At 50.0% G+C, this 13,094-nt stretch overlaps 1 protein-coding gene across 1 annotated transcript; it reads right to left on the minus strand.

Moving 5' to 3' along the window:
* Window positions 1-1,720: 1,720 nt before the first annotated feature.
* On the minus strand, window positions 1,721-12,289 carry NPPC (natriuretic peptide C). Its single transcript, XM_081956143.1, has 3 exons — window positions 12,103-12,289; window positions 11,242-11,677; window positions 1,721-2,486 (listed from the first exon to the last, which is right to left on the minus strand). Exons 1-2 carry the CDS (start codon window positions 12,202-12,204, stop codon window positions 11,279-11,281), a joined length of 501 nt encoding a protein of 166 aa, XP_081812269.1. The 5' UTR covers window positions 12,205-12,289; the 3' UTR covers window positions 1,721-2,486; window positions 11,242-11,278.
* Window positions 12,290-13,094: the final 805 nt, after the last annotated feature.

The following is a 13,094-nucleotide window of genomic DNA, read 5'->3' on the forward strand; positions in this document are numbered from 1 at the left end:
GGATTATCGCCAGACAAACAATCAGGGGAAAACAATACTCTAATCCAGGAACTACCAAGGAGGAAACCACGCCCCCATCAACCACGCCGGCAGGGAAATCTACTGTGTATAAACCGGGAGCAAACTCCACACTTCTTCAAGTTGCCAAATTGGGATACTCCACTGTTAAGATACAGGTAGTCCTCAGCTTACAACAGTTCCTTCAGTGACCGTTCAAAGTTACAACGGCCTTGAATAAAGTGACTTATGACCGTTTCCCACACCTTTTGGGGCATCTCTCTGGTCGCGTGATCAAAATTCAGGCACTAGGGCAACTGATTCATATTTACGACGGACACAGTGTCCCGGGGTCACGTGATCGCCTTTTGCGACCTTCTGACAAGGGGAGTCAGTGGGGAGGCCAGGTTCGCTTAACAGCCACGTTGCTAACTTAAAAAAAAAAAAGAACTGCAATGATTCACTTAGCAACAGCGGCAAGAAAAGTTGCAAAACGGGGTAAATGTCTATGGCAGGGGTGTCCAAACTTGGGAACTTTAAGACTTGTGGACTTCAATTCCCAGAATTCCCCAGCCAGCATGGCTGGCTGGGGAATTCTGGGATTTGAAGTCCACAAGTCTTAAAGTTCTCAAGTTTGGACACCCCTATGGAGATTTTCAGTCATTCAGGCCCTGGTTTTCCCAAAGGTGCTTTTTTTTTTTTCAGGAGGCAACTGGACTTTTCTTGTTTTTTTCTTTCGAAGACGTTTCGCTTCTCATCCAAGAAGCTTCTTCAGCTCTGATCTTCAGAAGCGAAGAAGCTCCTTGGGTGAGAAACGAAATGTCTTCAAGGGAAAAAGGAAAGTCCGGCTGCCCCCCTGAAAAAATACATTTGGGACAAAACAGGGTAAAATTTTAACAAACGTCTCAGCAACAGAATTTCTGGTTGCAATTGTGGCCGTAAGCCGAGGACTCCCTCGATTTAGTCTGAGATTTAGATTCAACCATTAAAGAAAAAGAGGATAATATTCATCGGCCCTCAAGAGAAATTGCTAGATGCTGCAAAGACAAGACGGACTTCAAATTTAGCAGTTGCGTTAAAGGTAAAAGTTCCCCTCGCACATCTGTGCTAGTCGTTCCCGACTCTAGGGGGCGGTGATCATCTCCGTTTCAAAGCCGAAGAGCGAGCGCTGTCCGAAGACGTCTCCGTGGTCATGTGGCCGGCATGACTAAACGCCAAAGGCGCACCCAACGTCGTTACTTTCCCACCAAAGGTGGTTCCTCTTTCTCTACTCACATTTTTTCACATGCTTTCGAACTGCTAGGTTGGCAGAAGCTGGGAGAAGTCACGGGAGCTCACTCCGTTATGCAGCGCTCGGGATTCGAACTGCCGACCTTTCCGATCGACAAGCTCAGCGGCTGAGCCACGGAGCCACCGTGAAGCAGTAGCGTGGCGAAACAAAAAAAAAAAAAAAAGGCCAAAAGACTTCCAGTCTAGTTGAGTTTAATTGGGACATTTTTGAAAAGTGTAATTGTAATTTCGGTTAAAACATCAGGTTTTCCTTTGAAACCTCTGGTAACTAGCGTGCATCTTCTTTTTACATGCTTTTATCCGCGGTTTTATCTAAAGCCTCGTTCCAAACCCACAATTTTAAAGGAAAGATTTGCGTCCGATTTAAAAGAAAAAAAAAAAAGACAAGTTTATCAATCGTACATGGAATTTTTGTTTTCGTTTTTTTTTCCCCTCCCTTTTCTTCCAGCTATTCAGGATGAGAGGGAAGGAGGGGCGGGGAGAACAAAAAGAAGATAATACAATACTCGGCCCCTTTTCATTTCGTTTACATAAATAAATTTTTTTTTCTTATAAATATCTCTTTATAAACAATATATAAATAGCTTTTACAACTTAAATACATTTATGCGTGACACGAATGTACAAAACAGCAATTTGGATGGCTTACGCAGCTGGGATTTTTTTTTTTCCTCCGTCTCCAGAAAGGGTCCTTTGTCGCGGGGGGAGGGGAGGGGGAGTTGTGTGTGTGGTGTGTGTGGTTGAGTGGTGGGTTCTGGATCCCGTTGCAGAGCGTTGCGCAGATGCTGTATGCGCCATGCACAGAAGCCTTAAAAGACCGGTAAGGAACGCAGGTGGGCAGGTGGGTATCCATTGCTCCGGGCAGGCTCCCGGTACGCCTATATCGGGGTGTACCACCTGCAACCCACCACGGGTGTGGTTGTGTTATTGTGTTGGTGCCTGTTGATATATATATATGTATATATATGGCGTCTTATGTATTAGGTAAGAGAGGAAGATTTGGGGGGGGGGCGTGCAAAACTCAATCCAACCCTACCCAGCCCCCCCACTCAAGATGGTTGTTTCGGCTTCAGGCTCTTCGTACCGACAGGAGACAGGCTGTGTGGCCCTTGGGGTCCCGCCAGTCGGGCCCTGGGTGACTGCAGGGGATGTCCAGAAATGTCCGCGGATGGGGTGGGGTGGGCTGTCCCTTCAAAGATCTGGAAATAAAAAGCATCGAGAGAGTCAGAAGGGGATTCCGGGAAAGGGAGAAGCAACCTGGAATGAAGGAGAAACGTCCTAACCGTCAGGGTGATTAACCGGCGGAACAGCTTGCCACCAGAAGTTATGGGCGCTCCATCACTGGAGGCGAAGCTGGATGAAGCCACTTGTCTGGAATGGGGATAAGGTCTCGTGCTTGAGCAGGGGGCTGGACTAGATGACCCCCAAGGTCCCTCCCAGCTCTATTTTGATTCTGAAATGGGATAGGGTATCCTGCTTGAGCAGGGGGCTGGACTAGATGACCTCCAAGATCCTTCCCAGCTCTATTTTGATTCTGAAATGGGATAGGGCAGCGTGCCACAACTGGGGGGAGCGCAGGGGGGGTCGTGTGGGCGTGCCGCACCCATAATGCAATGTGCGACCCCCCCAGTGCGCATGCGTGCACAAAAGGCACAACCCCCCCATTTTTACATGCTTTTTTTGCCCTCCCCAGGCTCCAGAGGCTTTATAGGAGCCTGGAGAGGGCGAAGAGCCTCCCCCACCCCACCCCGGAGGCCCTCCGGGAGGCTTCCCTGACGCCTTCGGAGCGCTTAAAACGACCCTCGGAGCAAACCGGAAGACTTCCGGTTTGCTCGGAGGGTCGTTTTGAGCGCTCTGAAGGCTTCAATTCAATTTTCAATTTCAATTTATTTGTGCTTCTAGACCGCCCCCTCTCCCAGAAGGGACTCGGGGCGGTGTACAGTCCATAGAGAATATCACAAAAATACAATAAAAAATTAAATATGTACAGTTTGGAGGAGGTTAAAATGCAATTAAAAGAACTGTACAAAGCTGATAAATATAATTTTTTAAAATCCCTAAAACAGACACAACAGATTAAAAAACCCTAAAATAACCAGATAATAATACATTTGCCAGGAGGGACAGTTGTAATTATGCCAGGCCTGCTAATCGGAACAGGTGAGTCTTCAATTTTTGCCGGAAGGAGCGGAGGTCAGTAGTGGTTCTAATGTCGGGGGGGAGGTCATTCCAGAGGGTTGGGCCCATCACAGAGAAGGCCCTACTCCTTGGTGTCGCCCGTTGGCATTGCCTAGTGGACGGCACCAGGAGAAGTCCCTCCCTGTGTGAGCGAATTGGCCGCAGGGATGTATGTGGGAGGATGCGATCCCGCAAGTAACTAGGTCCCGTGCCATGGAGCGCTTTAAAGATGGTAATCAGCACCTTGACCGTCCAGAGGCTTCAGGGAGGGGAGGGCGAAAAATGGCTTTTAAAAATGATGAACTCAGCTGGCCAGCGCGCGCATGCGTGCTGGCCAGCTGACAGAGCAGCGCCTCGCGTGCCCTGACAAATGGCTCCGCATGCCCTGTGGCACGCGTGCCATAGGTTCGCCATCAGCTGGCTGGGGAATTCTGGGAATTGAAGTCCACACCTCATAAATTCTGAGGAATTCTGGGAATTGAAGTCCACACCTCATAAAGTTAACTAAGGTTTGAGACCCAACTGAACTAGTCCAACCCCCTGCTCAAGCAGTAGTCCTCAACTTATGACCACACCTGGGGCCCAACTCTCCTTCCCTAAGCAAGGCGGTTGTCCAGTGCACATTTTGCGACCTTTTTTTGCCAAGCTTGCTAAGCGAATCTGGAAGTTGTTAAGGGAAACATGCAGTCGTTAAGCAAATCCGGCTCCTCCCCCCCCTCCCGGAGTGGCTTTGCTTCCCGGAAGCCAGCTGGATCACGACTCTGGATGGCAAATGGTAAGAAAGGTCGTAAACTGAGGCAATGTTCACTTAAGAAACATCTCGACAACAGAAATTTTGGGCTCGTAAAATTGTGGTCGTAAGTCGAGGACTACCTGTATAGCAGCATTTGAGGCCTAGAAAGTACAGAAAGTCCTCGAGTTACGACCCTGATGGAGCCTGAAATGTAACTCTTGCTAAGCAAAACATTTGTTAAGCGAGTTTTAGCCCCGTTTTACGACCTTAGTTGCCACGGTTGTTAAGTGAATCACTGCCATTGTTAAGCGAATCTGGTTTCGCCATGGATTTGGCTTGTCGGAAGGTCGCAAAAGGGGATCGCGCGAACCTGGGACTCTGCGGCCGTCACAAATACGAGTCGGCTGCCAAGCGCCTGAATTTTGGTCACGTGATCATGGGGATGCTGAAAACGGTCGCAGCTATGAAACATGGGCCTAAGTCACATTTCTCAGTGCGGTTGTAATTTCGGACGGTCGCTAAAACGAACTGTTGTAAGTGGAGGACTATCTCTAGCAGGCTCTAATAGCTTTATTGTTGGCCAGGAACAAAACCATCCATTGTGCACAGCCCATCAAGATAACGGCCTCTCGACACAGCTAGTCCTTGATTTATGACCGCAAGGGAGCCCAACATTTCTGCCGCTGAGCGAGACGCTTGACGACCTTTCTCGCCACCGTTGTTAAATGAACCACTGCAGTCGATAAGTTAGTCTAACGGTTGTTAAGTGAAGCTGGCTTCCCGATGGACTTTGCTGTCAAAAGGGCGCAAGAGGGGATCATGTGACACCTCCCCGGGACACTGACCGTCATAAGTATGAATCAGTTGCCAAGCGCCTGAAATTTGGGGGTGCTGTAACGGTCGCTAAGTGTGAAACACGGTCGCTAAACAAATTATTGTACGCCCAGGTCCACTTGTGTAATGTTCATCTTAATTTAAACCTTTTTAATAAGACTTATTAGGGATTTAGAAGCTACTTGCATTCTGTGGGGGGAAATTCAATCAATTGGAATCGAAACTGGAAGGGACCTTGGAGGTCTTCTAGTCCAACCCCCTCCACAGCTGAAGCTTCTCCATCTGGTCTTATTGTCATCAGATTGCAAGTCATTAAAAGCACCTTCCATTGACTACATCCCTATGCCCACAAATCATGAACAGGACAACAGAGTGGAAGGGACCTTGGAGGTCTTCTAGTCCAACCCCCCGTTGAAGCAGGAGATCTTATACCATTCCAGACAATGGGCTCTCCAATCTCTTCTTAAAAACCTCCGGTGATGGAGCCCCCCACAACTTCTGATGGCAAGCAGTTCCATTGGTTAATTGTCCTCACAGTCAGGAAATTTCTCCTTTACTTCTAAGTTGCTTCTCTCCTTGATTAGTTTCCACCCATTGCTTCTTGTCCTGCCTTTTGGGGCTTTGGAGAACAGGCTGACCCCCCCTCTTCTTTGGGGTAACTCCTCAGCTATTGCAACCCTGCCACCATGTCACCCCTAATATTAGATTACAACTGAAGGCCGGACAAGGAATAATGGATGGAAACTGACCAAGGAGAGATTCAACCTGGAAATAAGGAGATTTTTTTCTGACAGGGAGAAGAATCAACCCATGGAACAGAAGTTGCCTTCGGAGGTTGTGGGAGCTTCATCCCTAGAAGCTTTCAAGAAGAGACTGGACTGCCCTCTGTCAGAAATGGTGTAGGGTCTCTTGCTTTGGCAGGGGTTGTACTAGATGACCTCCAAGGTCCCTTCCAACTTTGTTAATCTAATCATGGAAGAAGACAGAGATCTAGCCAAAAAAAAAACCTCTCCAACCACAACTTCTGAAGTTGGGGTTAATTCGTGTTTAATGGAGTGGGAAAGCAGGGGCCACCACCAGGGTACAAAGCGAGGGTCCGAGAGACCCTAGGATGCTAATGGATTAACCTTTCAGAAGGCAGATTCCATCATGAGCATCACAGGTTAACAATTTCCCTTTGCTTCGCTGAACAACTACCGCAGTGGCGACTCTCAGCGCATTGTTGTTAATTGCGAAGTGGTGTCCGACCCATTGTGACCCCATGGGCCACGTTCCTCCAGGCCTTCCTGTCCTCTACCATCCTCCGGAGTCCATTGAAGCTCATGCCGATTGCTTCAGTGACTCCATCCAGCCGCCTCCTTCTCTGCCGTCCCCTTCTTCTTCTTTTGCCCTCCATCGTTCCCAGCATGAGGGTCTTCTCCAGGGAGTCTTTCTTCCTTCTCATTAGGTGGCAAAGTATTTGGGTTTTAGAATATCATAGATAGATAGATAGATAGATAGATAGATAGATAGATAGATAGATAGATAGATAGATAGATAGATGATAGATAGATAGATAGCTTCGGTGACTCCATCCAGCCACCTCCTTCTCTGCCGTCCCCTTCTTCTTCTTTTGCCCTCCATCGTTCCCAGCATGAGGGTCTTCTCCAAGGAGTCCTTCTTCCTTCTCCTTAGGTGGCCAAAGGATTTGAGTTTCCTCTTCAGGATCTGGCCTTCTAAAGAGCAGCCAGGGTGGATCTCCTCCAGGACTGACCGGTTGGATGGCCTTGCAGTCCAAGGGACTCAATGCAGGAGTCTTCTCCAGCACCAGAGTTCAAAGGCCTCCATTCTTTGGCGCTCAGCCTTCCTTATGGTCCAACCTTCACAGCCATCCATTAACTGGGAAAACCGTAGCCTTGACTATACACACTTTTGATTGGCAGGGTGATGTCTCTGCTTTTTAGTTGGCTGTCTAGATTTGCCATCGCTTTCCTCCCCAGGAGCAAGCGTCTCTTAATTTCTTGGCTGCATGTCCCCATCTCAGTGCACAAAGCATGGCTAATTTTTCCAAAGAGGTTCCTTTTTTTAAAAAAAAAAAGTCCACTTCAAAGAGGAATTGCAAATGCCATCCTGACTCTTTTAAAAATGTTCCGAAAACAACAGGAAAACAACAAACAACAACGTCCAATTCACACAAGGGCCTTCTGTAGACAAAATAGTTTTTTGTGCACTTGCTAGTGAAAAAAGAATTCGTTCCCGGCATCCGTCTGGTTAGTGACATGGCCCTAAATTTAGGATGCTCACATCCTCAATTCCCTTTGGGCTCTTTCTCCAAAGTTACCCTGCCAAGTTGAAAAAAACCACAGTCCTCGACTTACAACTTACAATTTAGTGACCGTTCGACCTTACGACGGCCCTGGGGAAAAAGCGACTTATTTCCCCTCCACACACACACATTCACTTGTGACTTGTGACCTAAGTTCACTTACAACGGTGTTACTAATTGAACACCGTCAGGGATTCGCTTAACCACTGCGGCGAGAAAGGCCGTCAAACGGGACGAAACTCACTGGGGGTGTGTCTCACTTAACAATGGAAATGTCGGGCTCAATTGCCATAAGTCGAAGACTACCTGTAGGATGCTAATAGCCTAAGAATTTTTTTCCCAACCTCGGCCGCTTAAAGACAGGTGGACCTCAACTCCCAGAATTCCCCAGCCAGTTGGCTGGGGAATTCTGGGAGTTGAAGTCCACCTGGCTGCCAGGGTTGAAAAATGCAGATGTATACTGACTTTACTTCCAGCTGTTCGCTCCATATTTCATCCCACCTCCTTTTTTTTAAGCATTCTGCTTTGCCAGGGATTTTTTTTTCCCCAAACGAGAATTGCGGCTAAGCGAAGGCGAAACAAAGCTGCCAACCTAGTATTAATATTCGGCAGCCTTTTAATAAAGCTTTTTAATTAAGACCTACAAAAAAACCCAGAAGAATTTCCGTGGGGGGGGGGGGGGAGGATTAAAAAAGCACCTGCTGTCCAGGCCTTGCGCAGGGTTTTGGCATGGCTGTACGAGACATCAAACATAAAAAAACCAAAATAAATAAAACGTGGCAATTTGGAAGCTTAAAAGAAATTAAATTTGTCGTTGAGTCATGGAGGGAAAAAAAAGAGCTCGAGACGATTCCTTCAGAGGTTCTCAAGTTACAGCAGTTCATTTAGTGACCGAAGTTGCAAACGTGTCGCTAACTGAACCACGGCAACAATTCCCTTACCAACCATGGCAAGAAAGGTGATAAGATAAAACTTCCCCTCGCACATATGTGCTAGTTGTTCCCGACTCTAGGGGGAAATGTTCATCCCTGTTTCAAAGCCGAAGAGCCAGCGCTGTCCGAAGACGTCTCCGTGGTCATGTGGCCGGCATGACTCAACGCCAAAGGCGCATGAAACGCTGTTCCCTTCCCAACAAAGGTGGTTCCTGTTTTTCTACTTGCATTTTTTACGTGCTTCTGAACTGCTAGGTTGGCAGAAGCTGGGACAAGTCACGGGAGCTCTCTCCGTTATGCGACGCTAGGGATTCAAACCGCCGAACCGCTGACCTTTCTGATCGACAAGCTCAGTGTCTTAGCCCCTGAGCCACCGCGAAAGGGGGCAAGATGGGACAAAACTCACTTTAAAAATGTCTCGCTTAGCAAAAATGTTTAGGCTCAGTGGTCATAAAGCGAGGACCAGCTGCATTCAAAGGAACCTCACTGGAGGTGAACCTATTGCAGAGGTTCCAGATCTGCGTGAAATTCTAAATCACAGTTCCCATCGTGCACAGCGGCATTATCTGAGGATGATGGGGAGCACCTACACAGGAAAACCGGCAAACGCTTAAAATAAAACAATTCATGAAATAAATGCGACCAATAAGACGCATTTCATGCCGGGATCCATCCTCTTTGTTTAAGTTTTCTCATGCCGAGTTGGGGCTGGAACCATCCCTGCTATGCAACAGATGTGCAAGAAGCTCTCGCAAAGCCGTCTGTATATATTTATACGTATTTTATTTTAAATGGACAAATAAAAACTTTTTCCAGCCGGCTGGTTAGAAACCTAACAAAGCCAGCTATAATTATGCCCTGGCGCCTCATTTAGCCAGAAACAGGTGGCTGCCAAATCCGAGGATTGTTTTTTAGGGGTGAAAAAAAAAATTGCATCACCCTTTGGTGCAGTTTGGGATCCGAGACATTGTTCCGAAAGTGTCTGGGGGTGGGGACACACCCCAAATTCTGCCCCTTGTGCAGGAAGCCCTAGAGAAATTGATTCAGCCTACGTTATAAGAAGCATCTTTGGAGATATCGGAATTTTGGTGCAAAATTTGGCTGCCTACCCAAATTTGAACGGGCTGAAAAATAACTCGCACACTGGCGTTCCTGGCATTGAAACAACTTTTAAGAGAAATCTGTGTTCTGCCTTAAAATTGGATTTTTTAAAAAAAAGAATTTATTTCATAATCTCTGCTGATTTTAATATTTTCATGCTTTGCGCCCCTCCGTTTTTTTACGAGGTTTGCAAGCGGACAGCGATGGCCGGTACGTAAATTCGACGAATTAATAAAAATTGGTAGGGTGACTAGATTTTGCCGCATCGTTCAGCGACTGAAGAATTTGGAAGGAAGACAATGTGCGGCCAATTGCACATTTGCTCACAATTCTGTTACACAACCAAGAGAGAGAAACATCGGTTGCCAGCCATCGGCACACGTCTGCAGGAAACAGGACCAGTCTCTCTACAGGTGGTTCTCAACTTAACGACCACAACGGAGCCCAAAATTTCCCTTGCTAAGTGAGACGTTTGTCAAGTGAATTTTGCCCCATTTTCTGACCATTCTTGTTAAGTGAATAACAGTGCAGTTCTTGAGTTGTGAAGTGAATCTGGATTCCCTATTGACTTCAACGGTCAGAGAATCGCAAAAATCCAGCTGTGCTGGCTAGGGAATTCTGGGAGTTGAAGTCCACCCGGCTTAAAATTGCCATGCAGAAAAACACAACGTTCCACACCTTGAATCCTTTCCAGTTGTTCAAGACTTCAACTTCCAGCATTCCCGGCGGGTTTTCACAATTTGCACCCGTGTTTACGGGAAAACAACACTTAGCTCAAAAAGCTACAGATGATTTGATTGATACCAAGGTGTCCCTGTTGCGATCCTATTGTCTACACCAGGGGTGTCCAAACTTGGGAACTTTAAGACTTGTGGACTTCAACTCCCAGAATTCCCCAGCCAGCAGGCTGGGGAATTCTGGAGTTAAAGTCCACAAGTCTTAAAGTTCCCAAGTTTGGACACCCCTGGTCTACAAGAAAGGCAGGATAACAGACAATTGTGGATGGAAGAACACAATAAAAGGCTCCATTCACGCAACACACTTAACCCAGGTCAATTAACAGCTTCTTTCCAACATCCTTAGCTTGCGTTTCTTCCCTGCTTTATAGTCGGGCCAACCTTAGCAGTTTCTTCATTTTACAGTCCCATTGTTGAAATAAGAAATGGGCAGCTAATAAATTTAATAAATATATAATAAACACAGGTAGCCCTCGACTTACAACAATTCACTTAGTGACCGCTTTAAGTTAGACATTGCCGGAAAGAAGTGACTTATACGGCCGCTTTTCACTTACCACTGTTGCAGCATCCCCACATGATCAAAATGTGGACGTTTGCCAAGTGACTCGTATTTATGACAGTTGCGGCATCCCGGGGTGGGTGGGTGGGTGTCATGTGATTCCCCCTTTTGCGACCTTCTGGCATACAACGGGGGAAGCCAGTTTCACCGAAGAGCTGCATTACTAATTCCCAACAAGTGCGGCAGTCCACTTAACAACGGTGGCCAGAAAGGTCGAACAACGGGGCCCAAAACTCACTTAATGACTGCCTTGCTTAGCCACAGCGATTTGGGGCACTCTTGTGGTCGTACATCGAGGACGACCTGTCCATAAATTGTGTGAATCCCAGGAAACAGATTGGGGAGGCAGGGAAATCCCATCTGAACGCCGTTTGAGAACAGCCCCCCTCCCCCAGTCTTTTCAGCCCCCTCCCAAACACCAACCTCCCCCCATTTCTCTATCCTGAGCACGAACGGACGTAGCAAGGGAACAGCTCTGACTTCTAAGGGGAAACACAAGGTTTTGATTTTTTCTCTCTCTCGACCCATTGCCACCGCCGAAGCCACTGAGGCCAGGCGCGCTTCCCACTCACCGCCGCCAGGTGTCGCCTTCGGGCCGCCCTCGACGGCTCAGCAGCCCAGGCCGCTCATGGAGCCGATGCGGTCGAGCTTCAGGCCGAAGCAGCCCTTGCCCAGGCCTTTCTTGGCCGGCCCCTTCGGACGACGCGAGCCTCCGCCACCGCCGCCTCCTCCTCCTCCGCCGCCTCCTGCGTGGTGCTCGGGGTGCACCATCCGTCCCCAGGCGGCCCGCGACTGCTTGCCGTCGGTGCGCAAATCCCGCAGCAGCCGCGACGCCGCCGAGGCAGCCGCCGCCGCCGCCGCTTTGCTCTTCGGTGGCGTCGGGGCTGCATTGCCCGCCTTGGAGCCGCTGCGCCCTCCGCCTCCTCCAGCCGCCGGACCCGACGACCCCTCCGGCTGCTGCTGCTCCGTCAGCTCCCGCTTGAACGCCGTCGTGCCGCCCGCCGGAGCCTGCAAAGCAACCACGGGAGGGTCATGCAGCGGAGCCGCCCCGACGGGGTGCCCCTTTCCCCCCCCCCAGATCGAGAGTTGGGTGGGGGGGCGTCGTAGAGAGGAAAAAGAGGCGAGGGCGCCGGGAGTTTGCCGGAAAGCGGATCAGATGGGGGGGTGCAGGGAGGGGGAAGAGGAAGCGTCCTGCCCCCCTCCGCCGTCTGTTTTCCCCACCACCGACCGACCGACCCCCTCCACCGCTTTCCCCCCTCCCAGCCTGCCAACGTCCGTCTTAGGCGGGGGACGATGGGCGCTGTAGTCCCCTCCTAGGATTCCTCAACAACCCAACCCGCCGAGCGCCTAGACGGAGCCGCAACAGCCGCGGAAAAGCCGGGCGAGCTCTCCGACGACGCCTCTCCCCTCCCCACCAAGAACCCGCGGCTCACCTGGCGCAGCGGCTGCGGAGGAGGCGCCGGCTTGCCGTCGAGGGCCAGGGCCAGGAGGGCCAGCAAGAGCAGCCCAACGGCTGCCAGACGGGAGGCGAACATGCCGGGGCTGCGCAAAGGCGGCCGAGAGAGAGAAAGAGAGAAGGAGAGGATCCTCGACGGCGGGGACCGCTGAGCCGAGGGGAGAAGCGGGCGCTTTGCTGCAGGAACGTCTGGGTGAGCGGCGCTCGTTTGCCTGCCCGGGTCCGCTCGCAGCGCCTTATATAAGCGACCTGCAGGTGACGCACCGACGGCATCCTCCGCCCCGGCCGGCGGGGAGAGGGAGGAGGAGGAGGGGAGGGAGAAGGAGCGGCGGGGGGGGGGAGCCGTCGCCGTCCAGCGATCGATCCTTCCCTCCTTCCCTCCCTTCTTCTGGCCTGGGGGGGGGAGGGGGCGGGAAGGGCCCCGAGGGGGCGCTCTGGGGCAGAAGCTCAGCCGCTGCCGCTTCTCCCTCCGATCAGGCGCTCGCACAGCCTCCTCCCGCCCCTCGTGCGGCCGGGAACCATTGGCTTGGGAGTGCATCGGGCTTCCAAACGGCTCGAGTTGAGGGAGGCTGGGGGAAAGTTGGGATTAAGAGACCCCCGCCACACACACACCTGGGAAGGGAGGGAGGAAGCAGGTCTGCTGCAGTCCTCTTCTTCTGCTGGTCCCTCCTTCCCTTTTCTTTCTTTCTTTCTTTCTTTCTTTCTTCTCTCTCCCTCCCTCCTTTCCCTTCCCTCCCTCCTTCCTTCCTTCTTTCTTTCTCCCTTCTTCCCTTTTCTTTCTTTTTTTCTTTCTTATCCCTCCCTTCTTTCCCTTCCCTCCTTCCTTTCTTCCTTCCTTCTTTCTTTCTTTCTTTCTCCCTTCTTCCCTTTTCTTTCTTTCTTTCTTTCTTTCTTTCTTTCTTTCTTTCTTTCTTCTCCCTCCCTTCCTCCTTTCCCTTCCCTCCTTCCTCCTTCCTTCCTTCTTCCTTT

Source organism: Natrix helvetica, assembly GCF_964273705.1.
Source record: "Natrix helvetica genome assembly, chromosome: 5".
In the NCBI taxonomy this organism is placed as follows: Eukaryota; Metazoa; Chordata; class Lepidosauria; order Squamata; family Natricidae; genus Natrix; species Natrix helvetica.

Bases quoted from the DNA above. Each gene is read 5' to 3' on its own strand.
- NPPC (XM_081956143.1), bottom strand. From the start codon at position 12,204: ATGTTCGCCTCCCGTCTGGCAGCCGTTGGGCTGCTCTTGCTGGCCCTC. The intron at 11,678-12,102 runs GTGAGCCGCGGG...GTTGCTTTGCAG, and splicing joins CTCCGCAGCCGCTGCGCCAG to GCTCCGGCGGGCGGCACGAC.